The sequence below is a fragment of the Nelumbo lutea genome, chromosome 1, assembly GCF_056320005.1.
Source record: "Nelumbo lutea isolate HS-2025 chromosome 1, American lotus-T2T, whole genome shotgun sequence".
NCBI classification, from domain to species: Eukaryota; Viridiplantae; Streptophyta; class Magnoliopsida; order Proteales; family Nelumbonaceae; genus Nelumbo; species Nelumbo lutea.
In genome coordinates, this window is record NC_142684.1 from 39,364,962 (window position 1) to 39,391,740 (window position 26,779).

Consider the following 26,779-nt stretch of genomic DNA (forward strand, 5'->3'; position numbering starts at 1 on the left):
TGGAGCAGAAGTGTTTTGAGAGTGGCATCACGACTCTCTTACATCGAGGCACTTGCGATGCCGCTCTCAAACACTTAAACGCTCCTGCAAGAGGATCATACTACGTGACAACGAGCAAGCTTTTAGAAGGGATTATAATTATAGATGTACCCACACGAGAACTCTAAAGAAGGGAGTTCCCAATACTAAGGGGTTCTCATTAACACGTGACAAAACCCCAAGTTTCTTACTTGTTTGCTACCTAACAAATCTTTAACCACTTTCCCATAGCGAGAAAGTTTCCTTCTGTCTCTTTGCTTTCCTCGAGACCCCGGCATTTTGTCTATACAAGTATAGAGAAGTTTTCCAAGAGAGAATTCTCCTCCCACGTAAGACACTTCTTTCTCCCTCTCCTCTCTTGACGGCCATCATCTCCAAACCTTTGGAGACTAGACCATTACAATCATGGAGCCCATGACACTTAAAAAATTAATTAACTTCAAAAATTTACTAATAACTTAACTTTAGTCATTAATTTAACTTAAATCAAATTAATTAAATTGTTAAAAATCAGAGTTTCTCTAAAAATTATTATAATCCATTTTATTTTAAAATTATTTTTAATTTAAAATATATTTAAATTATATATAATATAATAAAATTTAATAAAAGATTACTAAAACTAGCGAAAATATTAAGTTTAAACATAATTTTTATTAATTTAAAAATAACTTTGTAAATTAATTAAATTAACCTATCTTAAAAATCATACTTTATTGACTGAAATTATTTACTAAAAATTATTAAAATCGATTTGCTAATTTAAATTTTACTTTTAGAATCCATTTAAATTCCATTATAAAATGATATAATGTAATAAAATTTTAATAAAAATACCAATTTTAATGCAAAACCCATATAAAATAATTACATTAATAAAATTTCAAAATTAATTAACCTTGCCAAGCATCCTAGGTCTGGATATGGATGTGCACATAATCTTGGACATCGAATGTGGATCTTTAATCGTAAAAGAAAACAAAAAGGAAAGAAGATGAATATATAATCAAAGCAAACCAAACCATAAAAAGAGATATTGCATATGGTACAAATGTAGAGCTTGGAATGTTTTTACAATAAACTCGGGCATGGAATGGATCTTGGATCTTTAATGATTGTCCCCACTTTCCTACAGAATTTACAAGTTACAACAAATCAACCCAAGTCACCTCACATTTGTGAAAGTGGAATCTTTCCTACAAAGCTCATTTTAAAACCACAACTAAACAATAAACATGAAATGGACAGTAAAAGTTCTTGCTTGGCATGGCTAAAGACCTCCATTCAGATATAATAGGCCACACTTTTCCTGCCTGAATCAATGGATTCTACATCCTCTTCTTGGTGAGTGGGCTCCCAGAAAAAAAAAAAAAAAAGGCAAGGTTCAAATGATGTTAGTGTTATGGAAAAATGATGTAGTGTTATAATCCACGCGAAGTACATAGAAGGAACCACCTCCACCTGTAAGGCTGTAACGAGATATTATCACTAGAAAATCCATAATTTAGGGGACACTGACAGAAGAGGGAAGCCACTCTGCCATATGCGAGGATGTCATTTGTTTGAACTTTGAACATATCAATGCTGTGTTTGACCTTTTCTCTCTGGACTTGAAGCTTTTGTTGTTAAAGCTTCAAGCATGGACTGAGCTACTACAAACTTTTCCCTCAGCAAGACATTATATTCATACAGATTTTGGAGATACCTCAGGATATCTGACATATCAATTCCAGAATCAGTTCTAAAATCTGCAATAAAAAATGGTAAAAAAGGACATTATATCATGTTATCAATAATGTGAAGTAGCTTAACAAAATCATATCAAATCCCAATACTAAGAATAAATCACTCTCCACCAGATTATCGGTACATGGATATTAAATAAGTGACAAGTGGGATGCATTTATATCATACTAAAGGCCAATTTAGTGACAAAATTCAAGGTAAAAAAGTTTATAGAATTACTTCTAATTAATCAGTTTATCATCATATTTTGATCCCATTGGAAGAACTTCTATTTGCTCTGACGATGCTGTGTGAAAGAACAGACCCTACGTCCATTCAACAGGGCCTACAGCTCCAGCTCTGGATCTAATGTCTTTGCCTGTCAATGGAACTAGGTTCTACAGTTCCATGGGCCTCAGTTCAAGCAATTACATCACTCTGTTCTACTAAGCTTCCTTTGTATAACCTTCTTTTTTTACCTTGAAAAGTTAAATAAATAAATTGTATCATTGGAATCAACCAGTTGTATTATTTTTATTGACCATATTAGCTAGATAATCCCCAAGAATTATTTTATGCACACAGATTCCAAAACAATATGTCAATGATCTGACTTCCAAGGCATCATAAAAATCACTTTTTTTATCAATAACCATCATAAAAATCATTTTATACATTGAAGTTTGAAAAATCCTAAACATATATAGATAGGAAAAATAAGACTAACATAGCATTTAACATATTTCAAAATTCAAGTGCAAGAAATGTTGATACCTAGTACGGGAGGTGGTGGAAGCATACTATCATTATGAGGGGATAGCTGAAGATGAGAAGCATTTCCTTCATGAGGACCAACCAAAATCTCCCCATTTCCATTATTAGGAAGCAGTTGGTGCTCTAGTACCTTGAGAAGCATAAAGTGAAAGGTGTGAGAATTAACATGCATTTGGGCAGGATGAAATTGTTTTCAATCAAGATAAACAAGTCATAATGAAAAGACTGAAGGATCTTTATACAGTAATACAGGAAAGAACAAATACTAGCCCCAAAAAAATTAAAAATATAATAATTTAGAAAGATAATCAAAAGAAGATGCTCAAGGAAACAATGGTAAAGGAAAGCCCCATAGGATGGGGGAACCCAGAAAAGAAAAACAAGCACAAAAAGAACCCGAGGTTATCAATAACCAATAAAAAAAATTAGCATTCCTGGGATGATAACCCCCTCCAATAAGCTACCTCAAGAGCTATCACCACATGTTAAGACAGTTAAAAATCAAAAATATTATAAAAATATTTGTTTAACAGTATTGGCATCCACCATTTACAAATTTTATAATTGAAGACCAACCAAAATTGACCTGACTGAAATTGTAAGCCCTGGATTTAGTGTCAATAATATCATCCCAATATCAAGCTAAAAATTTCATATTACTCGATAATGAAATCAAGAATTTATATGGTTTATGCATATTGCTTGGTTTATTTGATATTCAAGTAAACACATAATCATATTGCCATTGTCAATTTGCCATATTGCATGAATATTTTATTACTTTGATTCCTTTGCCTATTAATCTATTCTTTCTTTGAGAATTGATATTTTTATTTGCCATATTGCATGAATATGAAGTAATTAAGTAAACTAAATATTTTTGTCATTTTTGCATAATTGAAAATGTCATAGCTATCTGATTTGTGTAATGCCTGAACTTTGTTTGTGCATTTTATTTGTTTTCCTATTTGCACTGCCTATTGGCTAAAACCTAAGCATGGGTGATATCCATTCATATCATATAGTTAACAATCATCTAATTAGTCTAGTCATGTAGTATAAGGCTATAAGCATAGATGGAAGACTAGTAACCAGACCAATCTGCCTAAAATATTTAGGGGTGCTTAGCTCCAATCTTTTTAATCTTAGCTAACAAAATAGCATCTACTCCTGGATTTATTATTCTCCGATCAAAAAAATCACCAAAGACTTCCAAGAGGCCATTCTTTAGGATTTCCCAACAATCCTAGTAAAAACAAAAAAAAAAAAACCCATTGTGAAACCAACCAATCCCAGAGCCTTTGATCTATCCATTGAGAAGTTGTTTCCTTAATTTCATTCAACTCGAAGTTTTTATCTGAGATTTCTCTTAACTCCTCACTCAGACTAGGCTAATCTAAGCCCTCAACCAAAAATATGCAGTTCACGGATCTTCTAGAAATAGTTTGAAATGAACTTTGTGTTACCAATCCCCTTCCTTTGTCCACTGGTGCTTTGATTTTGCCTCCATGAAATACTTCTTTGTACAAAACGTCTTCCAACTGTTTCTTCAAATCCCACCTTAACTGCTTCTCTTCCATCCCCAACTCACCTAAAGTCTCTTGCAAAATTACATCCCTTTCTATTTGACTATGGGTTGGCTTTCCTTCCACCAAACCTTCACTTTTTGGATAAAGTTTGGATGACAATCACATCTTTAATCACTTCAACAAGGTTGATCAAAACTTTATCAAGGAAAGGGTGACATCTAGAAAAGTTTGTTTATCAAATTTCACATCAGATATGCAATTTGTAGACATTTTCACTGGTGCGGTAAAATCTAAGTTAGAAGCTGATTTAAACAAGTTAGGTATGATTTTTTTTATAGAAAATATCAATTTATTAATTAAAAAACAAAGGATACATATAACAAACTTCCCACAAAGAGGTAGATGCAGCCTCTTAAATTATATCATAAAGCTTACAAATGAGCCCAGAAAAGCTAACTCCTATGTACCCTTTGTTTGGCTAAAAAATCTGCCAGCCCATTTGCCGAGATCTTTCCCATTGAACTATGACTAATATATTTGATGTTAACCATTTGAATCTTCTCAAAGCCCCTGTATAGGACCAAGCTTCAATCTCTGGCTCTTTTAACCACCCAATAACCGGGTTAGAGTCACCTTCAATGATTAAGTGTTCTACTGCCAACTCTTTCGCAATCTCTGCTCCTTGTAGTATGGCTTGGACCATTAACTGAATCTCCCACACCAATAGAACTAGAATATAAACTATGATCTAGCCCTCGACATTTCTGAAAACTCCCCCAATTCCAGACAACCCTGGGTTCTCTTGAGTGCTGCCATCAAAATTTAATTTAATAACACCTTCAGGAGGCTTACATTCCACCATAGGCTTAACTCTATAGGCAGAACCTTTGGCAACTTGCTCTTAATTCCTTCAAATGTCATCAAAGGAGAAAGGTAAAAACAACTAGGTATCCTTGTTACATCTCTACACTCCCCCCTCAAGTTGGGAATAGATATTAAGCATTCCCAACTTGCATAAATCTGTCTCCATCCTAACTCTAGTGACTGCTTTGGAGAAGAGATCAGCAAACTGCATATTAGAGGCAATATATGGCAAGCACACTTCTTGGGAGGTTACCCTCTCCCCAATAAAGTGTTGATCCACCTCAATGTGTTTCGTCCTATCGTGCTGCATTGGGTTATGGGCAATATTAATAGTAGTTTGATTGTCAAAATGCAACATTAAGGGCTTCTCATGCTTAATTCCAAGTTTTTCAAGTAAAGATCTCAGCCATAAAATTTCTACCACTCCATGATCCATTGATCTGTATTCTGCTTCAGCACTTGAACGAGCTACTACATTTTGTTTCTTACTTCGCCATGAAACCAGATTTCCTCCAACATTGGCGCAATACCCAAAGGTAGACCTCCTTTCATCTACACACCCAGCCCAATCCACATCAATGTACACCTCAATCTTCATATGACCATTATTCTTGAAGAATATTCCATGACCTGGACACCTCTTGAGGTATGCTAGGATCCTCTCAACAGCCAACAAATGAGTGGTTCTTGGAGAATGCATGTATTGACTAACAACACTGACATCATAAGAAATTCCAAGCCAAGTCAAACAAAGATACAAAAGTTTCCCAACCAGCCATTGATACATGGTCTTGTCATCAAGAGGTTCACCTTCTGCACTTATCTTATGATTCAATTCAATGGGAGTATTTGCAGGTTTTGTCAACACTCTCGGCTGAATAGAGAATAGAACAAGAATAATTTTAGAGGTGTCAAGAATGAATTGACCCCCACCTCAAAGAGTCTCTTATATATTAAAAGATATGTACAATTACAAGAATGCCCATATAGGGATGAAAGAGAAAAAAAGAATAAGATACATAAGTAATATACAATAGGGACTATACTAATAACATACATCAAGTCACAGAGAGGAATCAGAGTAGGAAGACAAGGTTAGATGCAATCTTGATAGTACTCGTATTGTCTGCATAGAGAGGAATCGGAGTAGGAAGTTGAATGCCAAGATCCATAAAGAGAGATCGTAACCAAACAATCTCATTGCAAACAGAAGGCATGGCCCTATACTCTGATTTAGTGGAAGACTTGGAGATTTTTTGTTGTTTCTTACACTTCCAAGAGATCAGTGAATCACCCATAAAGACACATCACCCATAAATGGATCTACTAGTGTCAAGACAACCAGCTCAATTTGCATCTGCATATGCTCTCAACTAAATAAGAGAGGAGGAGAAAAACAGTCCCTAAGAAGTGCTTCTAACATATTGAATGATGCAATGAACAACAGTCATATGAGGTTCACAAGGAGCAGAAACAAATTGACTAACAACTTAAATAGCATGAGAAATATCACGCCGAGTCATAGTGAGATAAATGAGGGACCCCACAAGCTAGCGATACAAGGCAGCATCAGGAAGTAATGGACCTTCAGATTTAGATAGCTTAAGATTTAACTCCATAGGTGTATCAATATGCTTCTCATCATTAAGACCAGCAAGTTTAACAAGGTCAAAGGCATATTTCTGCTGACAAACAAAACATCACTATGATGAACTTCCAGTCCTAGGAAATAGGTGAGAGGGCCCAAGTCCTTCATGTGAAAGGAATTATGAAATAACAATTTCAGTTCACGAATACCCTCAATATCATTCCCAGTCAACAACATGTCATCAACATACATTAGGAGAATGGTAAGGCCCTAAGGCCATCGCCTAACAAAGAGAGAGTGATCAGAAGAACTCTAGTTATATCCAACAACAACTACAACATCTCGAAAGCATTCAAACCATGCCCAGGGAGCTTGTTTTAGACCATATAGAGATTTTTTGAACCGACATACTAAAAAATAATCACTGTAAGATCCAGGAGGAGGCTTCATGTAGACCATCTCCTTCAACTGACCATGAAGAAAGACATTCTTCACATCAAGTTGGCATATAGTCCAAGATTGAGCAGCAGACAATGCTAAAAGAACACTAACTGTGGTGATCTTTACAATAGGAGCAAAGGTTTCTTCATGGTCGATACCATTCTCCTGACTATATCCCTAGGCAACTAAATGTGCCTTGTATCAATCAAGAGATCCATTAGGTTTCAGATTAGTGTTGTAAACCCAACAACTCCCAACAATGGATGCATCTGGAGGAACAGGCACAAGGTCCCAAGTGTCATTCTCATGTAAAGCATGAATCCCTACATCCATGGCTTCCTTCCAATGAGGGCTACTACTGGCTTCTTGGTTGGAGCGAAGAATATTTGTGGAAGATAGGATAGTAAACAAAGAACTATGGTTTAAAGGAAAACTATAGTAGTCAGGAGGTCTACATATACGAGTAGAACAATGAAGAGGAACAGAAGTATGAATATTTGAAATAGAGGTATCACTTACATGAGCAATGGTAAGATGATTTGAACCGAGAGGAAGGAGAGCCGTAGGCGCAGAGACTGGAGCACGTAACCGCTTGCGAGAGAAGATGAGAAGATCCTTCTTAGTTGAAGGAGGTGGAGCATCCTGTAAATCAAAGTTTGGCAAAACAGAAACAGACAGTGCAGACAGTCTAGCAATTCTAGCAAAAAAGGAAATGTGCTCAAGGAAAACAATATTACACGATATACGAATGCGACGAACTGAGGGATCATAACAAGAAACCCTTTGTGGTCAAGACTGTAACACACAATGGAACACATGATAGACTGTGCAAACAATTTAGAATGTTCACGAGAAGGAAGATGAACAAAGCACGCACATCCAAAAACATGAATCATAGATAAGTCTAGAGAACGACCAAACAACTTCTGAAATGGAGATATATTACCAAGAACAAAGGAATGAATATAGTTGATAATAAACATAGTTGTATTGGCTGCCTCTACCCGAAAGGAAGATGGAGTATGGGACTCCTGCAATAATGTCCTCACAACACTAAGGATATATGTCCATTCTTGCGCTCGGCCACACCATTCTGCTTAGGAGTATTTGGAGAACTCCGTTGCACTTGTATTCCATAATTCTTCAAATAGGATAAAAAGTCTCCATCAATGTATTCTCCCCCTGAATCTAAACGGAAAATACGCACTTGTGATTGAAACCGAACCCATACCATAGCATGGAACAATTTAAATGTTGGGAACACCTCTGACTTGTGGCGGAGAAAGTATATCCACATATACCTAATACAGACATCAATGAACGACACAAAATATTTGTATCTAAGTCAAGAAGTGGAAAATGCAATCCAGGCATCACTATGTATAAGCTCAAAGGGAGAGGTAGCATGCTCAGACATGTGAAGAAAAGGTAAAGTATGTCTCTCACTTAAATAATAGGAAAGTATCAAAGGTATGCAAGGGAGGAACTCTATTCTTAATAAGACCTGAATAAAAAAAAATTAATTAATTTCTCAGCATGCATATGACCCAAACTTTTATGCCATAAGTTCCAAACATTATTTCTATGACTCAGAAAGGAACTAGAAGTGGAAGAACTGAAATAATATGATGATACTACTGTTTAAGACTTCTCTAACTCCAATGCAAAAAGACCGCCCAACCTGCGCCCTTTTCCTTTCACCTTCCTAGTGTTCTGATCCTAAATCAAACATCCATAATGAGAAAATATGAGAATGTTATCTTCATCAACTGATTGGCCAACAAAAATTAAATTTGTAGTGAGATTAGGAACAAGAAAGGTCTTGGTAAAAGGGAAAGATGCAGTGGGTGAAAGCTTAAGAAATAGATCACTACTACCAATGGCGTTTAACTTTTCACCATTGGCAGTAACAATATGTTTGTGATGGGTTTTAGTAAAATTACTTGGTTGGTTAGGGTAGACTCCTGTCATATGGTTGGTAGTTCCAGAGTCAATGATCCAAACATGAGAAGGAGAAGAACAATAACTGGAAAACTCACTAGGTAAGCAAAATAGTAGAAAAGGGAGAGGAAATAGTATATGCTACCAGTTGTTGAAAGTTTTCCTCAACCATAGGCGCTAGAGAATCACCTTTAACAAAAGAATCACCACTAGTAGTAGATTTCTTACTTCCATGTGCTACAACAGCAGTGCCAATCACGTAGGCCATTTCAACAAGAAAGCAACAATTCAAACACAAGGATATCTGAGAAAAACAAATTCAGCAAGAGTTCCCTCTAGTCCAAGAGGAAAGACAAGTATTCCAATGCTAGAGAAGGTCAAGGGACCCCAATAAAATACCATAAACAACTTCAGCAATCAAGGACTCGAGTTGACAGTCCAAAAAAGGCAAATTTTAGAACTGTCAAATCTAAAATCTCTCAAATATCAATTCTGAAATCTGGAAAAAAAAAATAAATGGAAAGCAAGAAAACCCTAGGATGACACCAAATCTAGAGCTATAGGTTAATCAATTCAGCCGATTGAGAGAAAACTATGGTTTACAAACATATCAGGTGTCTTTTCCAGAACAGAGAAGTATGTTGTGCTGATCAAAACAGCCATTAGAATAGGTATTGGTGACTCAATACAGGCTGAATCTCTGGCTCTACTTCAAGGTTTAAAGCTGGCTGAGCAGATTGGAACAACAGATTTAGAAAGAGGAGACTCGCTACTAGTCATTTCTGGGGCTAAAAACATCACATCAGCACCTTGGAAGCTCAAATTTATCTACAGAGAAATTGACATACTTGCAAGGAGGTTCAACTCTCAGTTTGGTTGGGTCAAAAGGACTGCAAATAGGTTGGTGGATACCCTAGCAAAACAGGGGGCAAATAGATCTACCTTGTACTGGGCAGAACTGTAATTGTTTGTATGTGTTTGTAGATTGGGTCAACGCAGTGCTGCAACCTATAACTATTGTAATTCAATATTTCTCTGTTATTAATAAAAGTCTTATTTGCTGATAAAAAAAAGGGGGGTATCGAAAGTTCTGTTACAGTTCTATATTTAATTGTTTTGTCTGGGCAATACTTTTTTTTTCTCTTCCACTCTTTCTCTTCCTCTCTTCATCGTACATTTCTCTAGCTAGCTGATACAACATTTTTCCTATTTTTTTATTAAAATAGTAAGTTATACATTAATCAAACCATTTATCTCATAATATTCATAAAAAAAAACCATTTATCTCATAATAGATGAAAATATCACTCACTTTTCTACACCCTGAATGTGACCTCCCTTCCACATTTTCAGTAGTCCCTGCTAGACATGACTTTACCTTATGTGTTTGGGTGCTTTCAGGGAATAGACTCTGCAAAATAAAGAATAAATCCTATTATCTAATCAAAAAATTAAAACTAGAGGTGCAACCATCTTTCCTAGATAAAAATGCTACCATGCTGAAAAAAAAAGGAAAAAAATTGCCATAGGCTGCAGATTTTTTTTTCCAGGTAACAAAGACTTACTGTCTGAACGGGTAACTTAGAATTTCTGCTAAGATGAATTGAGTCCAATCTAAGTTGCTGCTTTGTTTTGTGTGAAGATCCATTTCCATGAGAAGATTCAATCATCAAGCAGCTACAAATCGGGTTCCTTCTGGTGCTACTGAACTTATCTTCTAATGTGTTACAACCATATGTATACATTACATACTTCCGCAACTTGTTGAAAGATAATGAAATATAAATCAGTTCAATAAAGAAGAAAAAAGAACAATAAAAGTTCAATACAAGTCCCCTCAGATAAACACTACAATACCTTATCCCAATGTCGTTCAGCTCTCCTCCTACTTCGAATCGCTTGCATTACACCATCTTCATTACGGAGCCTCTTAATCCTGTACTCACACTATAAACCAAGCAAGTGAGACACCAAAGACAATATTTATTATTTTCTCATGCTTTTCAGGAAAATCTCTCAAATGAAATTTAACAAATAATTAGTACTAAAAATCACACAAAAGTACAAAATCTATCTTTATTTTCTGATTCTGATGTAGAAAACAAAGCACCAGAAATTCCTGAAACATCAAAGACATCAATTTTCAGAAAATTTTTGCCGTAGATGTGTTTTTTTATCTTTGAGCAAGATTCTGAAACAAAAAACAATATCTTGAGAAAATCATCCAAACATGTTTCAGATACAATCAAGGTGCAGACTCAGACTGGACACAATTGTTTTGGCCACTAACACTGTCCCACAGGTCAAATGATCTGACCATTTCACTTGCTTAAATAAAAAAGCAAAAAAAAAAAAAAAGAAAAGATATAAAAACTGAAACCAATTAGAGATTATTTTTTAAAGCAATTTTAAACCAAAGTAAGTTCAATGCAGTCCATCCTGAAGTCAGACACCACCAATTAGAGATTATCTCAACATATGTATTTGTGGTAGGTTTGACCATATCAATGTTTCCAAGAACCAGGCGGCTAAATAATGTTTAGGTTGCTATTTCCTGGTTCTGATGGTCCAACCATCCAGTTCATCCTGAAGTCAGACACCACCACATACGATGTCAATGATGAGGTTTATGCAGTAACTGTTTAATTTTTAGGATTTTCTTAAAATCTAACATTCTGATATAAAATATTTTTATTAAAAATAAAGAAAAAATGAGATCCCCCCTTCCTCTTCATCCTCCTCCTAACCCCCTCCTCTTAAGGAGGCTTATGCCTCCTTGTGTTCGGGAGGCTTACGCCTCTTGCGTTCTGAACTACGCCTCATGCCTCTAGGTAGTGGAATGCCTTGCGTCACGCCTCTGCATTTTAAAACATTGCTTGCTACAGCGACCAAGAGAGAAGAAAGAAAAAATCAGGGGCTGAAGGTTGCGCCCAGAAGAAGAAACCACGATTTGAGAAAAAACAGATTTCCAGAAAAGGAAAGAAACCACTATCTGAGAAGAGAAGCTTGCGCCCAGATCAGAGATGCTCTGATACCATGTAGTTCGATAGAGGAGAGAAGAGAGAAAAGAGAAGAATCTATTTTGTTAATCTAAAGCTGGCGGTGCCTAAGTATTTATACTTAGGGTGAAAGCTCATAAGAAGTACAAGAGGAAAGGGCAGAAATGCCCCTACTAGGCCACAGGCCGCTACACATTACAACACCAACTAGAAAAGAGATTACTTTGAAGTTCAAAAAGTGTAAGAAAGGGGCATTTTGTTTTGTGTGGGACACACAGAGTTCCCAAATCAAATGACATGATCACCTCACTCAACCAATAAGCAACCTTCTACTCAAAGTAGGAGTAGTTGCAGAACTGTACAACAACCCAATTTGTTGTACAGTGGTCTAGACAGTCATACGATTGTCTGCTGAGTCATATTTAGTCAGTCAACTAGTTCTAACTGAAATGAATTGGACCAAGCCACCCACAAGGCTAAATAAAGTTGCCAACTCAATCTGGTGGTATTTAACAGGTATCAAAGGCCAATTAAATACTTCCAACATAATTCTTCCACCCATAATACTTAGCACTGCAGCTTTCGGAAACTTATTCCCTTCTAAGAATAGTGTGTATCTTCTATTTAGATGAATCCTAAAACATATTTTGCAAACCATTTAAGAAAACTAATAATATACACATATGGTTTTCAACAAAACCATATTGTTAAAACAATTTTTTAACTACCTACCAACAAGAATTTTCATTTTCATTGTAGAAGTGTTCACTCCAGTTAATGGAGAAGTGAATCCCACAACAACATTTATTTATCTTCATTCTGTCTTTGAATACACCAACACACCTAGGTATATCTCTCAATTGAACTTCACTATTTGGTGATACCAGTTGCAAAAACTAGGGTTTCAAGAGAGAAAGAAAGAAGAGAAGAAAAGAAGAAGAGGAAGAAGAAAGCAACGAGTCGAGAGGTGTGAAGTTCACTGTTCACACCCTCAAAAGTTCACTTTATAATTGAAAATTAATAATTACAAGAAGGCCCCTATCTGGGTGCCCAAATACAGGGCGAGTATAAGAAATGAGAAAATGACCGAAACACCCCTATCTAACCATTCTCAACACTCCCCCTCAAGCTGAGCATATATGTCAATCATGCCCAGCTTGGCAAGGTACTTAGCAAACTTTGGATGGTGAACACCTTTAGTGAGGCAATCAGCTAATTGGTCTTCTGACCATACAAAAGGAAGGAAAATCTCTCTACTAGCAATTCTTTCTCTAATAAAGTATCTATCCACCTCAATATGCTTTGTACGATCATGTTGGATAGGATTGTGAGCAATATTTATGGCTGCTTGATTGTCACAATTTAATCTCATTGGAACATTTGCTTGGATGCCCATCTCAGTCAATAAGGTCTTCAACCAGAGTAGTTCACACTCCATGAGCCATTGCCCTATACTCTGCCTTAGCACTAGAACGAGCAACCACATAATGTTTCTTACTTCCCCACACCACATTGCCTCCAACTAAGGCACAATAACCAGATGTAGATCTTCTATCATCGATGGACCCTACCCATTCAACATATGTGTAAGCCTCAATCTTTAGATGGCCATGGTTGGAATACAACATTCCTTTGCCAGGGCATCCTTTTAGGTAGGCTAAAATTCTGTTAACTGCCCCGCATATGAGATGTTCTGGGTTCATGCATATATTGGCTAACCACTCCAACAGCATAGGAAATGTCAGGTCTAGTCAAACAAATATACAAAAGGCATCCCACCAATCTCTGATATACCCCCCTGTCTAGAAGAACTTCTCCTTCAGTAGAGTTCAACTTGTGGTTGGGACCAATTAGAGTTTCTACAGGCTTACACCCTCATTTCCCAACCTCATGAAGCAAATCAAGTACATATTTCCTTTGTGACAGAAAAATCCCCTTCTTGGATCTTGCAACTTCAGTGCCAAGAAAGTATCGGAGATCACCAAAGTCCTTAATCTCAAATTCAAAAGCAAGGAATGACTTTAACTGAGAGATACATGTGATATCATCACTTGTCACAACAATGTCATCAACATATACTATCAACATTTTTACTCTACCATCAACTCTTCTAATAAATAAGGTGTGGTCAGCCTGAGATCGAGAAAAACCAATCTTTAAGATGGCATTCCTGAACCTGTCAAACCATGCTCTTGGAGACTGTTTTAGCCCATACAAAGACTTCTTCAAGTGGCACACTTTTCCATCACTGTTAGGGAAACTTATCCTAAGTGGTAAGTCAATATACACTTCCTCTTGTAAGTCCCCATTAAGGAAAGCATTCTTTACATCCATTTGATATAAAGGCCACAAGTAATGGGCGACAAGAAACATGATCACACAAATAGAGTTCATTTTAGCAATTGGAGCAAAGGTTTCTAGATAATCAATGCCATAAGTCTGAGTGTATCCTTTGGCTACAAGCCGAGCTTTGTATCTTTCAATTGATCCATATGCCTTGTACTTAACAGTATCAACCCACTTACACCCAATAGGAATCTTATCTTTAGGGCAAGGAACAACCTCCCAAGTCTAGTACTTTATTAGGGCCTTCATTTCTTGGTTCATAACTTCCTTCCAATTGGGGCATTGCATTGCCTCTACAACACTACGAGGTATGGAAACAGAAGAGATAACAAAAATATAGGCACAATAGGAAGGGGAGAGAGCATCATAAGACACATAGTTAGTGATAGGATACTTGCTACATGTCCTCTTCCCTTTTCGAATGGCAATAGGAAGATCAAGGTCAGAATCAATAATAGGATTGTCAGGGGGTTCAAGAATACCTGAATCTGGGAATCAGGTTGTGATGGGCATTCTGTTTCAAGAGCCACCCTCTTAATGCTCTTGATGAAAACTGCTGCTAGGATCGAGGTCGATACACAGGAGGAGGAGGAGGAGGAGGAGGAGGAGAAATAGAGGGAGGAATAGTGGTAGGAACTGAAAGGCAGAAGGAAGTCCGATCTTCACTTGCATTTTCCCCCTGAAGAGAATGACGGGATGACTAGAAAAAGGAAGAGGATTCCAAAAAGGTAACATCCTTAGAGACATATCTCTTTCCAGAGAGAGCATCAAAACATCTATAGCCTTTCTAGACTAAAGAGTAACCAAGGAATACACACTTAACGGATTTATGATCAAACTTGCACCAGAAAGGACTCATATCATGAACAAAACAAATACAATCAAAGACCTTAAGGGTAGATTAAAAGGAGGTTCATCAGGGAAGAGTAGTTGATGAGGAGAATGAAGGTTAAGGACCCTTGATGGGAGTCTGTTAATGAGATATACAGCTGTCTCAATAGCATCACCCCAAAAACAAGTTGGAACATGAGTTTGGAACAATAAGCCTCGAGCAACTTCAACCACATGCTTGTTTTTTCTTTCAGCCGCCCCATTTTGTTGTGGAGTATGACTACATGAACTTTGGTGAATAGTGCCCCTGTCTTCAAGAAATCTATGCAAGTGATATTCAAAGTATTCCTTGGCATTGTCAGATCTTATTATCTTAACTCTTCTCAAATTGTGTCTCGACCATATTCATGAAATTTTGACCAATCATAGGAACTTCATCTCTACTTTTCATCAAATAAATCCATGTATACTGACTGTAGTCATCAACGAAGAGAATGAAATATCTGTACACCCCCCCATACAGGGGACAGCATATGGGCCCCAAACATCAGTATCGATCAAATGGAAAGCAACACTACTTCTTTTACTACTTGCAAAATATGTGTTTCTACATTGTTTGGACAAATGGCAAACTTCACATTCAAAATTCGATTTGGACACAGAATCAAACAAGTTTGGAAACAAAAACTTGATAGAATTGACAGACATATGACTAAGGCAACAATGCCATAATTTCAAAAGACTCATTTTCTCCTTGGAACAAGACTCACTCCATCCACTTCATGCCCACTTCCAATCGTCTTCCCCGTGCTCTGATCCTGAAAAACACAATGGGTGGGAAAAAATGTCACTGAGCAATTGTGGGATTTTGTTAGAGAACTAACAGACAATAATTTTTTTTGTAGCTGAGGCATATGTAGAACAGAGTCAAGAGAAAGGTTATTAATTATTCTAACTTCACCCTGACCCGAGATTGGGGTCTGAGATCCATTCGCAACAATAATCTTGCTCTTCCCTGGGGTTAACTTATATGAGGTAAAATGTGAAAGCACACCAGTCATATGGGCACTGGCCCTAGAGTATACAATCCATGGGCTAAAGGAGGTGGAACAAGCAAGTGCACTACCTATCTTGGCATATGAACCAGATAGATTACTAAGTCCAGAACCAGATGATGAGGATGTACCACCCTTCTCTAGTTGCAACAATATATTCCTGAGTTTGTCATCACATCAACGAAGTTAAGCACATCCGAGGGCTGAGTATCATTACCAACTATAGCCAAGTGAGCATTGCCCTTCTTCCCTGTTTTGTACTTCTCTGGTTTTAGATGAGGATTGAGCTTCCAGCACCTTTCTTTAGTGTGTCTTGACTTCTTGCAGTACTCACAAATAACATCCTCGACCTTCTCTGCAATGGATTGTTTGCTAGTATTTTGCTTGGGTCGAGATGACATAAAGGCAGAATGATCACTCACAGAGGATTGCATCATGGCCGTTCTTCGGCTTTCTTCCCCTTGTACAAGAGAGTAAGCAGTACCAAGAGAAACAACGCCTACACTAAGAATGTGTTGTTTGGAGAAATCAAACTCTGGGTTCAAGCTAGCCAAAAAATCAGACTCTATTCTCCTCTATGTACTTCCAATATTGCTCACCATCTTCGGGGTCCTTCCAAACTAGAGCTTTCAAGTGATCCATTTCTTCCTAGATAGACTGTAGAGAAGAGAAATACATAGCAATAGATCTCTCCCCTTGATGCATACTGCAATCTTCCCTCTGAAGTTGATACACTCTAGCAGTATTGTTAACTTGGGAATAAGTAGCAACTACCCTATCCCAGATACCCTTGGCAGATGGAAGTAACATGTAATTTCGTGCAATATGAGGTTGCATTGAGCAAATCAGCCACGATATAACAAGGGAGTTGTGCAGTTCCCACTTTGCAAATTTTGGATCTTCAAGACTAGGCTTCACTTCCCTTCCTGTGATGAATCCCAGTTTACCCCTCCCAGTAATGGTAAGTTTAGCAGACTGAGACCACTCTAAAAAATTAGTTCCATCCAGTTTAATTGTAGTTATCATACCACTAGAAATATTTGCAGTTCCCGGGAGCACACCGGGTACCATCTAAAAATCCTTAGATGATTCCATATTCTAACAAAACACCTTTTCACCAACCAAAAAGGACTCTCAGTAATGGTAAATTTAGCAGACTGAGACCACTCTAAAAAATTAGTTCCATCCAGTTTAATTGTAGTTATCATACCACTAGAAATATTTGCAGTTCCCGGGAGCACACCGGGTACCATCTAAAAATCCTTAGATGATTCCATATTCTAACAAAACACCTTTTCACCAACCAAAAAGGACCCCCACGGTTAAGAACCAAAGGGAGACCCAAAAAACTAGGTTGGCGGCAAAATAGAGGGAGAAAAAAATCTCCCAAAAATCATAGTGCTCAAAAAATTACAAGACCACTTCTCGTCAATCCCAAATTGAAAAACAACCCGAATGGTCTAGGTTTTACAGCATAAAAAAAATCATTAAACATGTACATGGCACGACATCAGATTTGGAATTTATGTGATTTTTCCTTGAAAAATCCACCAAAAATCATAGAAGTTTCATACAACAAGAGTCATACCAAAAGTTTTCTAAAATTAGGGTGAATCAAACTATGCTGGTTTCATAAGCTACTGCCAACACCTGTATGGACTATTGATGTCATCCGACAGCAGTCTAACATCAGCAGTTTGCCTCTAGGTAGGAGATCATCAAAAAACTAACTCCTAGAAATCATAGAAGTTTCATACAACAACAAGAGTCATACCAAAATTTTTCTAAAATCAGGGCGAATCAAACTATGTTGGTTTCATAGGCTGCTGCCAACACCTATATGGACTGTTGACGTCATCCGACGGCGGTCTGACGTCAGCAGTTCGCCTCTAGGTAGGAGATCATCAAAAAACTAACTCCTAGATGCTTCTACCCGCTCTGATGCCAAGTTACAGAAACTAGGGTTTCAAGAGAGAGAGAAAGAAGAGAAGAAAAGAAGAAGAGGAAGAAGAAAGCAATGTATCGAGAGGTGTGTGAAGTTCACTGTTCACACCCTCAAAAGTTCACTTTATAATTGAAAATTAATAATTATAAGAAGGCCCCTATCTGGGTACCCAAATACAGAGAGAGTATAAGAAAGAAGAAAATGACAAAAAACACCCATGTCTAACCATTCTCAACAATGTCAAATGCAAATAAATCCAAAACAAGATGAAATAATATAAACAAATCTAAGGATCATAAGCAACAACTGGAGATCTCATCAATTAAAAAGTCCGTAAGTCATCTAAAGAGGGGTCCTATTCAATATTTGTCCATGCAAACACTTATATATATATACTTTGAGTCCATTACTCTAACAATAGAAATATATTGTCCTTTCTCACAAGTTATCCATTCGTTCACAACAGTTTTAAGTTTATATACTGGTTATGTCATGTCTCTAAGTTATATAGGTGAGAAACCAATATATCCATGACACACATGATTGTACAAAAGAAGTTCAACGTATCCATAATAAAAGAAAATATACAGCACTATTAGACTTTCGGGGCATTACACTGTCCAACAGATGAAATGCTATTTTCAGAAAATATAAATAATGGACATGAACAATCTATAGTAAATTTCTGACCAAAATTTCATATACTCGTTTGCAGCCATCAACTCCTATGTATAGAAAGTCTCATTTGTTGTTACAAATATAGGAACACCAAAAAAATAAAAAATAAAAAAAAATCTTTTAAGCATATTAAAACCTAAATGCATCTTTAGTAAATAAGTTGATAAGTTTGTGAGTGGCATCGTTATATGTTTTAAGCAGTAGATGAGTTGACAGATTGTCAAGGGAAATAGTCAACAAGAAATAGGTTAATCAAATCGTTCAGTAGCATCTGAAAATGTCATTATATTTAGTTCTTGCACAATACAAAAATATAAGTGTACAACATTAAGTAAACTTTGTGAAAAGAAAATAGAGCTTACTTGCACCAAGAAATAGAAAAAGATGGAAATACTAATTGCATAGAGACCACCAAGATCAGCAAGGAAGCTCACTGCATATCTCAAATAATGAAACAATACTTAAGTTATTAATAAAGAGATAATGCTTTAAGATGAGGAAAATTCCCAAACACGGTAAGCAGATAAAGAGGTAAGGATTTCAAACCAACATGCCATGTCAAAGGAAAATTTCAGAAAATATATCCAGAAAGGGTAAGTTTAAACCTAATCACAGTTCAATACTCATTAATCTCAAGCTCAAGCTCCCCGCTCCCGCTTCCATTAAAGATTTTAGTTAACAGTTACCTAGAAATTTCCTAAAGTAAGGAGAAATAGCCCTGGATATTAAATGATGAATAGTATCACAGTTACTAAATCACTAAGCTGCAGGTTGTAAGACCAATAGATGCCTGGGGGATAATAGTTATTTAAAAAACAAAAGCAATGAATAAAAATAAATAAGTATATATGTATATTTATGTTCTTGGGTTTTGTGTGATCTTGGAGCTTTCTCCTTCACGACTCAAATGTATACAAAAATTACCAACAAGTTGCTGATTAGAACATTTATTTAATGCTAACAATACTGCTTCACAGTCCACAACAGATAAAGTAACTGAAGTTCAAGAAATAAATAAGGAAATGAAAATTTTCCAACATTTGAAAAACGCTAAATTCCTTACCCCATCGCGCATTCAGCCACCACTTCCTTCGGCAAACGCCCAAGCACACATTCTCAGAATATCCCCCGGGAGATTAGCCATATGCACTCCAAAGGTTCCATCACTCGTGGTGTGACATTAAGTCCAAACCGTTCATAGATGTACATAAAAAGAAAGGGGTAAACACATAATAAGTCCTCCATGTGTAGCTTGGATCCATCAACTGATGAATGGTGTCATCCATCTGGCCATACAGATAACCAAGGAATATTGATGCCAAAGGGGGCATGTAGCCATGGAAGCTAACACAGCAAGGGGAGCCCCCGGGGAATAGAAACCACAAAACGACATATAAAATAAATGCAGCCAAATGACACCGGCCATCCTCACCCCTAACCATAATGTCTGTACTGTCCTTCTGCTCGAACCAGTACTTGATCCAGCCATCCATTGGCATCTTTCCTCAGGCCGACATTGTATCAATCTTAACTCATGGGGGATCGGTTTCCCATGCTACAAGTGCACCGGTGACAGCTCCTCTGGAAAAGTCAGCAGAGCAACAACATTCTCTACTGAAATCCCAAACTCACCAACCAACCCAACAAATGTATGGGTCCCACACAACACAAATGCGCAAGCAGGGGCTCCAAAAACTCAACCCCTTCACAACCAGGTAGATGCATGAAGTAGTCTACCAATTTTAACAGACCGGCTGAATAAAGAAGTCTGCAAAACATGAGATTCTCCAAGATATATGTCGCCCAACCTGTAAAACCCGGCAACCACTTTACAATCTCCGTCCTAGGTTCAGGGCAACAGTATACAACAGACCATTTCTAGTGTCCATAGAGACAGAGGAGCTCCCAACCTTCAATCAGGTCATATGAATAAGGGTGTCAATGGACCGGTTTTGGATTGGACCCCGTCCAAACCAAGATCAATTTGGACAAAATAACAAGTCATATTGAATTGGACCAGTCCAGACTTAATGGTCCAAAGTGTTTATTGGATTGGATTAGATCGGACCTGGTCCATCCATAATGAATTTATATTCAATTGGATTGTATTGAGCCAACATCTGGTCCACTGGTGGAAGATAAGAACCAATCTAAATTAAAAACAAATTTGAACAGATTGGACGGTCCAAATATTAAATTGGACCGGTCCAAAATGGTCCAAAATATTCATTGGATTGGATTGAACATGGCCCATTTGTAATGGAATCACATTGGACTGGATCCTATTAGACCAAATCCAGTCCATATGACACCCTTACATATGAATCACCCTCACCCAACATCACCAAGACAAGAGGCCCTAATCCTTTCCCATGATCTTGTTAGACAGCGTATGCCCTTAGCTCCAATCAGAATGATGTACATTATGACATTTAATGCAAATGAATAAAGTACATATTTGATTCATGTTATTATGGTGTGTTTCTGTGTAATACCCTTAAATTGGACACATATGAGACTCGTGTTAGTTTAGAATCTTCACAGTCATTGAATAGATCTGGGGAGATTTATCCTACCAAGGCTGACACTAATGTGCCGCCAAGTTGGTTGGAGTGGCTTGTCTCAGCTACCAGGGTGAGACCTGAGGTACATGCAGTGTGGGTTTTCTTGAAACCCTGAACCGGACCAGAATTCCAGTATTGCCCTGGACTTTGGAGATAGATGGGCAAAACTGGAATGAATCTCCCCAGATCTATTCACAGTCATTGAATAGATCTGGGGAGATTTATCCTACCAAGGCTGACACCAATGTGCCGCCAAGTTGGTTGGAGTGGCTTGTCTCAGCTACCAGGGTGAGACCTAAGGTACATGCAGTGTGGGTTTTCTTGAAGCCCTGAACCGGACCAGAATTTCAGTATTGCCCTGGACCTTGGAGATAGATGGGCAAAACTGGAATATTACACCTGACCCCTAGACTCAGTTATGATACTGCACTAGGTGTCGGATTGGGCTGTCTTTGATATGCCAATCAGTGAGATCCTTAGAGGGGGTCAAAACCTGGGTATGTTGAGACAGTCCAAGAATTCATCTGAGTGGGTGATCATAGTGATAGGATCAGCCCCTTTGTTGGACAAAGTGAACGATCGGGGATGCACTCTCTCTGATGGAAACCTAAAATGCCGATAGTTGATTTAAACCATTGAAATTAGTTTTGCAAAATATATTTATATAGAGATATACATATATATATTATGGTTTCAAAATGTTTGCAAAAGGTTTTAATTCCAGGGATCCATGTGAGTAGAGAGTGCAGCACTGTACCTTGCAGCCGAGGGAGAGGTCCTCTCTTGTCGGACAGTGTTTGATCAATGGGCTGAGAGGTTAAGTGTAAGACCATTGAGGGTAATACCTTATGGGCTAATCTTGCATCTGCCCACATTCCTTGGGTTTTTATAAGGTGGCTTGACTCAATGACCATTTAGTGTGAATGTTGGGCCCACTAAGAGCCCATGGTGATCGACTCAAGGGTTCACTATCTTCTATAGTGAATTCGGCCAGGCCTTGTAAAAGAGGGTGGGTTGAACCCATGTGGCTGATGTGTAGATCAATGTTTGGGTGCCACACCATACAAGGATATCCAACTGGGCAGCAGTTTGGAGGGTAAGCAAGCAAATAGACTTAATGGGCCTAAAGCCCAATTCAAACTGGCTTAATAAGATTAATTAATTAGGGGCGGTTTTGGAATTTAGATCAATAGATAGGATAAGAGATTGTCCCTATCCACTCAGAGAGTCCGAATCAAAATAAAGATTTGGATCAAGAAACTCCTAATTAGATTAGGAGGGCTGATCTTTATCTGTAGATAAGATAAGGGATTATCCTTATCTCTTAGAGAGAGTCCAGATCCAAATACAAGATTTGGATCAGGAAACTCCTAATGGTATTAGGAGATGCTCTCTTTAAAAGCTATAAATAGAGGAGAAGGGAGAACCTTCAACACACAATTCTCAGTTCAGAGACTATAAAGAGAGAAGAACTTGTAGTTCGACTGCTCCTGTCTTCTGCTCTTGTCGCCATACCAGTTCGACCTCCACCTGTGGGAGCAATCAAGAAGTGTTCTTGATATTACCTTTTGGTAGAAAAGGTAATCAGAAGTCATGCTCACTAGCCCTCCATTAGATTCTTGCTGAAGAGCCATCCTGATGATTCTGCTTCATCCTGCACCATGTCATCTTCGGTGGAAACAGTCTTTGGATCTTTCTTTGGGCATGAACACCTTCATTGGAGGTTATTGTTACTTCGTATTAGGTATAACCCTCCACTCCCTTTTCGTTTCAGATATGGTCTGGTTTAGGTTCAAGATTGATCCTTGAAAATGCAGTTTTCTAAAATAGGAATGTGATTCCCACGTGAGAGAGAGAAATTTTTGAAATTTCACCCAACCTTCTTGCAGGGTTCGGCCATCCATATGATGGATCTCTCATCCCTTCAGATCCTTCACCTTCACCTCTTCAAATCGAGCCAATACTTTTGTTGTATCAAGCATCCATGCATACGTGATGAAGGGGCATACTACCTAGGTGACTTGTTTCTACTTGCGGGGAGCCATTGATGCCAAAGAGCAAAGGGAATTTTAAATAAGAAACCCTAAAGGACAAAAGGAGAAGAGAAAGATAGAAGGAGAAACTTCTCGCCAAAGCAATCGAAAAAGATACAGAGTGAAGCCTATCATTACCCTACCCTCGTCCTTTTAGCAGCACACAACACATGACGAGGCATTGCATGGCGATCATACAAGAACCTGCATGATGGTTCATTTTTTTCAAAAATCCAAAAAAAAAAATCCCAAAGCGTTTTGTCAGAAAATCGAAATAATGCCCCATCGAGGCAATCATGCACATACTTAAATGTATTTAAAGCTATGTTCGCTACCTAACATATTGATTAAACCCAAGTGGCCAAGCTCAACCGGAAATCTTCACACCAACAGTTTTGGCACAAAACACATTGGCACATCGTAACCCCAAACCAATTAACAGCACGAAGACCCCCTTTGCCCACATTAACAACCAACTGCCTCCAGCTCAACTTGCTTATTGACAACATCACCTCTATTAATAAGTAGAGAGGCTACTTAGCAAATGGTGCGAAGAATGCCAAGGTCACCAGATATGCCTCCACTCATGAAATCAACAGACTATGCAAATTCAACTTTGAAAGCCCACAAGCACAAAGTCACCATGCCTGACTCGCTACTCGATCTCTAAATTTAGACCCAAACATGTCTCCCTTTTCTTCCAAACCCAACCACCGGTCCACGATGGAAGCCTAGGACAAACAAGCCATTCTCCCAATTCCAAAATACATGTGCAGAATCATTGGACCCATTTTAAGATATAGAATGATATGGCATGCAAGAAAAAGGAAACCAAGAACTTTGCTTATTGACATATATACTTCTATCAATAAGCATGGGGACTAATTGTAAGTACATAGATTAACATTGTAAAGATTGCAACGAGGATCACGAATTATGAGTACACGGAGAATTAATTTTGCAATGAGAGTTGTGATGGCACAAAAGGAACTACCAGAACACCTGCAATGAGCTTTGTACTGGTCGATGAATTCGACAATTAAACACAACTGTAGACCTTTGCAATGATTGAGAACCACTCAAAATGACAAACATGATCACTTCCTGTGACCTCCCTATGTTCATCACTCAGTCATTTGAAGACTCGACGAATGGAGTTCGTTTCATGGTCAGCTGCAATAGGCAATGATGACTTGCCTTGTCATAGCTAGCCATGTCACCATCCTAAGAGACTTATTCCTAACACGTGACTACGAGCAAGCTTGAAAAAGGTCGTAGCCAAGATGTACCACATGACAATCTTAAGGGAAAAGGGAATCCTTATCCTAGAAGATCCTCATTGGACACATGGCTAAACCCGAGTAAAGCTTATCCATCAAAGACCAAAGAATTGTGGTCTACCTTCCTAACGAGAAAAGTCCTTATTTGTATCCTTCTTGTTATAGCATTGATGGCCTCTCTATAGAAGGAGACTCAAAGGCCCATGCACGAGACCAGTTTCAAGAATCCCAACCTCCTAGCCTTCCAAGCTCTTCGTCTCCTACTTCCCTACTATTCCCTTCCTCACAAAGCTTTCCTTACATCCCTATTCCCACAAACCCCTGGTCATCCTGTCTTTCAAGGAGACCATTCCTTATTGCCTTACTACCCTACTTACACTAGGAAAGCACAAGGACATCAAAGCATAAAAGACCTGTGTTGCAAGGCATAAAGCAAGGCACGCCCTTGAACGAAGCAAGGTGCAATTTTTCAAAAAAAAAACAAAAACAAAACAGAACACTTGGCATATAAAAATATACACAAGTAGATTCTATACCAAATAAAAAGCACATAAACCTCTGTAATGGCATATGCTAATCTAAAACCATATGTCATTAAAAAAATTGATAACTCAATATCTACGAAATACCATAGTCCAAACACATAGAAGACAATACAAATCAATGAAAGCTATGAAAGATGTCCAATCAAACTGATAGCAGAGATAGAAAAGAGAAAAGAAGAGAAAAGTGTCGAACTGAGAAGACTGAGTCTCTAACCCAATCGACCATCTATTAAATTTAACAAAACAGTATACAAAGATAGAAATGCCCCTACATATGTATGAGACATATAACTAACACATTACTTAAATGGAAAAAACTAGAATACCCCTCTTTAGTCAACTCTAGCACTCCCCCTCAAGCTAGAGAGTATATATCATATAATCCCAGCTTGTTACATATATAGTTCACTCTTCCCGAACTCAACCCTTTTGTGAACAAATATGCCCACTGATCACCTGTTCTCACAAGCTCTGTTCTTATCACACCATCAAGGACTTTTTCCCTTAAAAAATGGCAATCTACCTCTATGTGTTTAGTTCTCTTGTGAAAAAACTAGGTTGGATGAGATGTGAATTGCATTTGGTTGTCACAGTATAACTTCATGGGTTTGCTTATTAAGAACTCGATTTCCTGCAATAGATTCTTCAACCACACTGATTCACATGTAGTGTGTGCCATGGCCTTGTATTCTGCTTCTGCACTGCTCCTTGCTACCATAGTCTGCTTCTAGCTCTCCATGTCACTAGATTTCCTCCAAGAAATGTACAATAACCGGTAGTGGATCTCCTATCTGATACAGAGCCAGCCCAATCTGTGTCAATGTAACCAACAATTTCAATATCACCTCCTGGCTTGTACAGTACCCACGGCCTAAAGCCCCCTTCAAATACCGCACAATCCTAAGAACTGCATCCCAGTAAGGCACTCGAGGACTCTGCATAAACTGGCTTCCCATACTAACAGCAAATGAGATATCAAGCCTAGTGATAGATAATAAAGTTTTCCCACTTGCCTTCTATACCTACCAGGATTATCAAATAATTCACATGTATCACTTCCCAAGTTCACATTCAATTCCATGGGAGTTTCAGTTGGTTTAGCACCTAGTAGTCCTCTTTCTTCCAATAGATCAAGAACATATTTTCGCTGACAGAGGCTTATGCCTTGCTTTGATCTAGCAACTTTCATACCAAGAAATACTTCAACTTTTCAAGACCTTTTGTCTGAAAGTGATCTTGTAGAAATGTCTTCTATCTATCAATCCCAATTCTATCACTTCCAGTTATGACTATGTCATCCACATAAATTACTAGCAAGATCTACCCGACCTCAGAGTCATAGCTAAATATTGAGTGGTCAACTTGACATTGTCTCATTCCAAACTCCTTCACTACTTCACTAAATTTGCCAAACCAAGCACAGGGAGACTGTTTGAGCCCATAGATCGCCTTCTTGAACTTACACACCTTACCATCCTCCCTCTGAGCAACAAACCCCGGTGGTTGCTCCATGTACACTTCCTCTAGAAGATCATCATGGAAAAAGGCATTTTTAATACCAAGCTGAAATAGAGGCCAATCATGCATGAAAACTAAGGAAAT

At 37.9% G+C, this 26,779-nt stretch overlaps 1 protein-coding gene across 7 annotated transcripts in view; it reads right to left on the bottom strand.

Moving 5' to 3' along the window:
• Positions 1-1,042: 1,042 nt before the first annotated feature.
• Positions 1,043-26,779, bottom strand: part of LOC148874345 (uncharacterized) — a 48,792-nt gene continuing 23,055 nt past the window's right edge. Inside the window, exons 4-11 of one of the 7 annotated variants that reach the window (XR_016100989.1) lie at positions 19,118-19,188; positions 10,759-10,848; positions 10,467-10,661; positions 10,214-10,312; positions 8,192-8,261; positions 7,480-8,101; positions 2,539-2,668; positions 1,043-1,754 (exon numbers count right to left, since the gene is read on the bottom strand). Coding sequence is in view for 5 of the 7 variants with exons in the window: in XM_088950909.1 (XP_088807035.1) it covers positions 1,618-1,787; positions 2,539-2,668; positions 7,480-7,602; positions 10,214-10,312; positions 10,467-10,661; positions 10,759-10,848; positions 19,118-19,188 (878 nt within the window). In the remaining 2 variants the exon portion in view is untranslated. Of the gene's footprint in view, positions 1,788-1,922; positions 2,244-2,538; positions 2,669-7,479; positions 8,262-10,213; positions 10,313-10,466; positions 10,662-10,758; positions 10,849-19,117; positions 19,189-26,779 lie in introns of those variants that run through there. The other 6 variants (XR_016100988.1, XM_088950918.1, XM_088950909.1 and 3 more) reach the window with 6 other exon arrangements.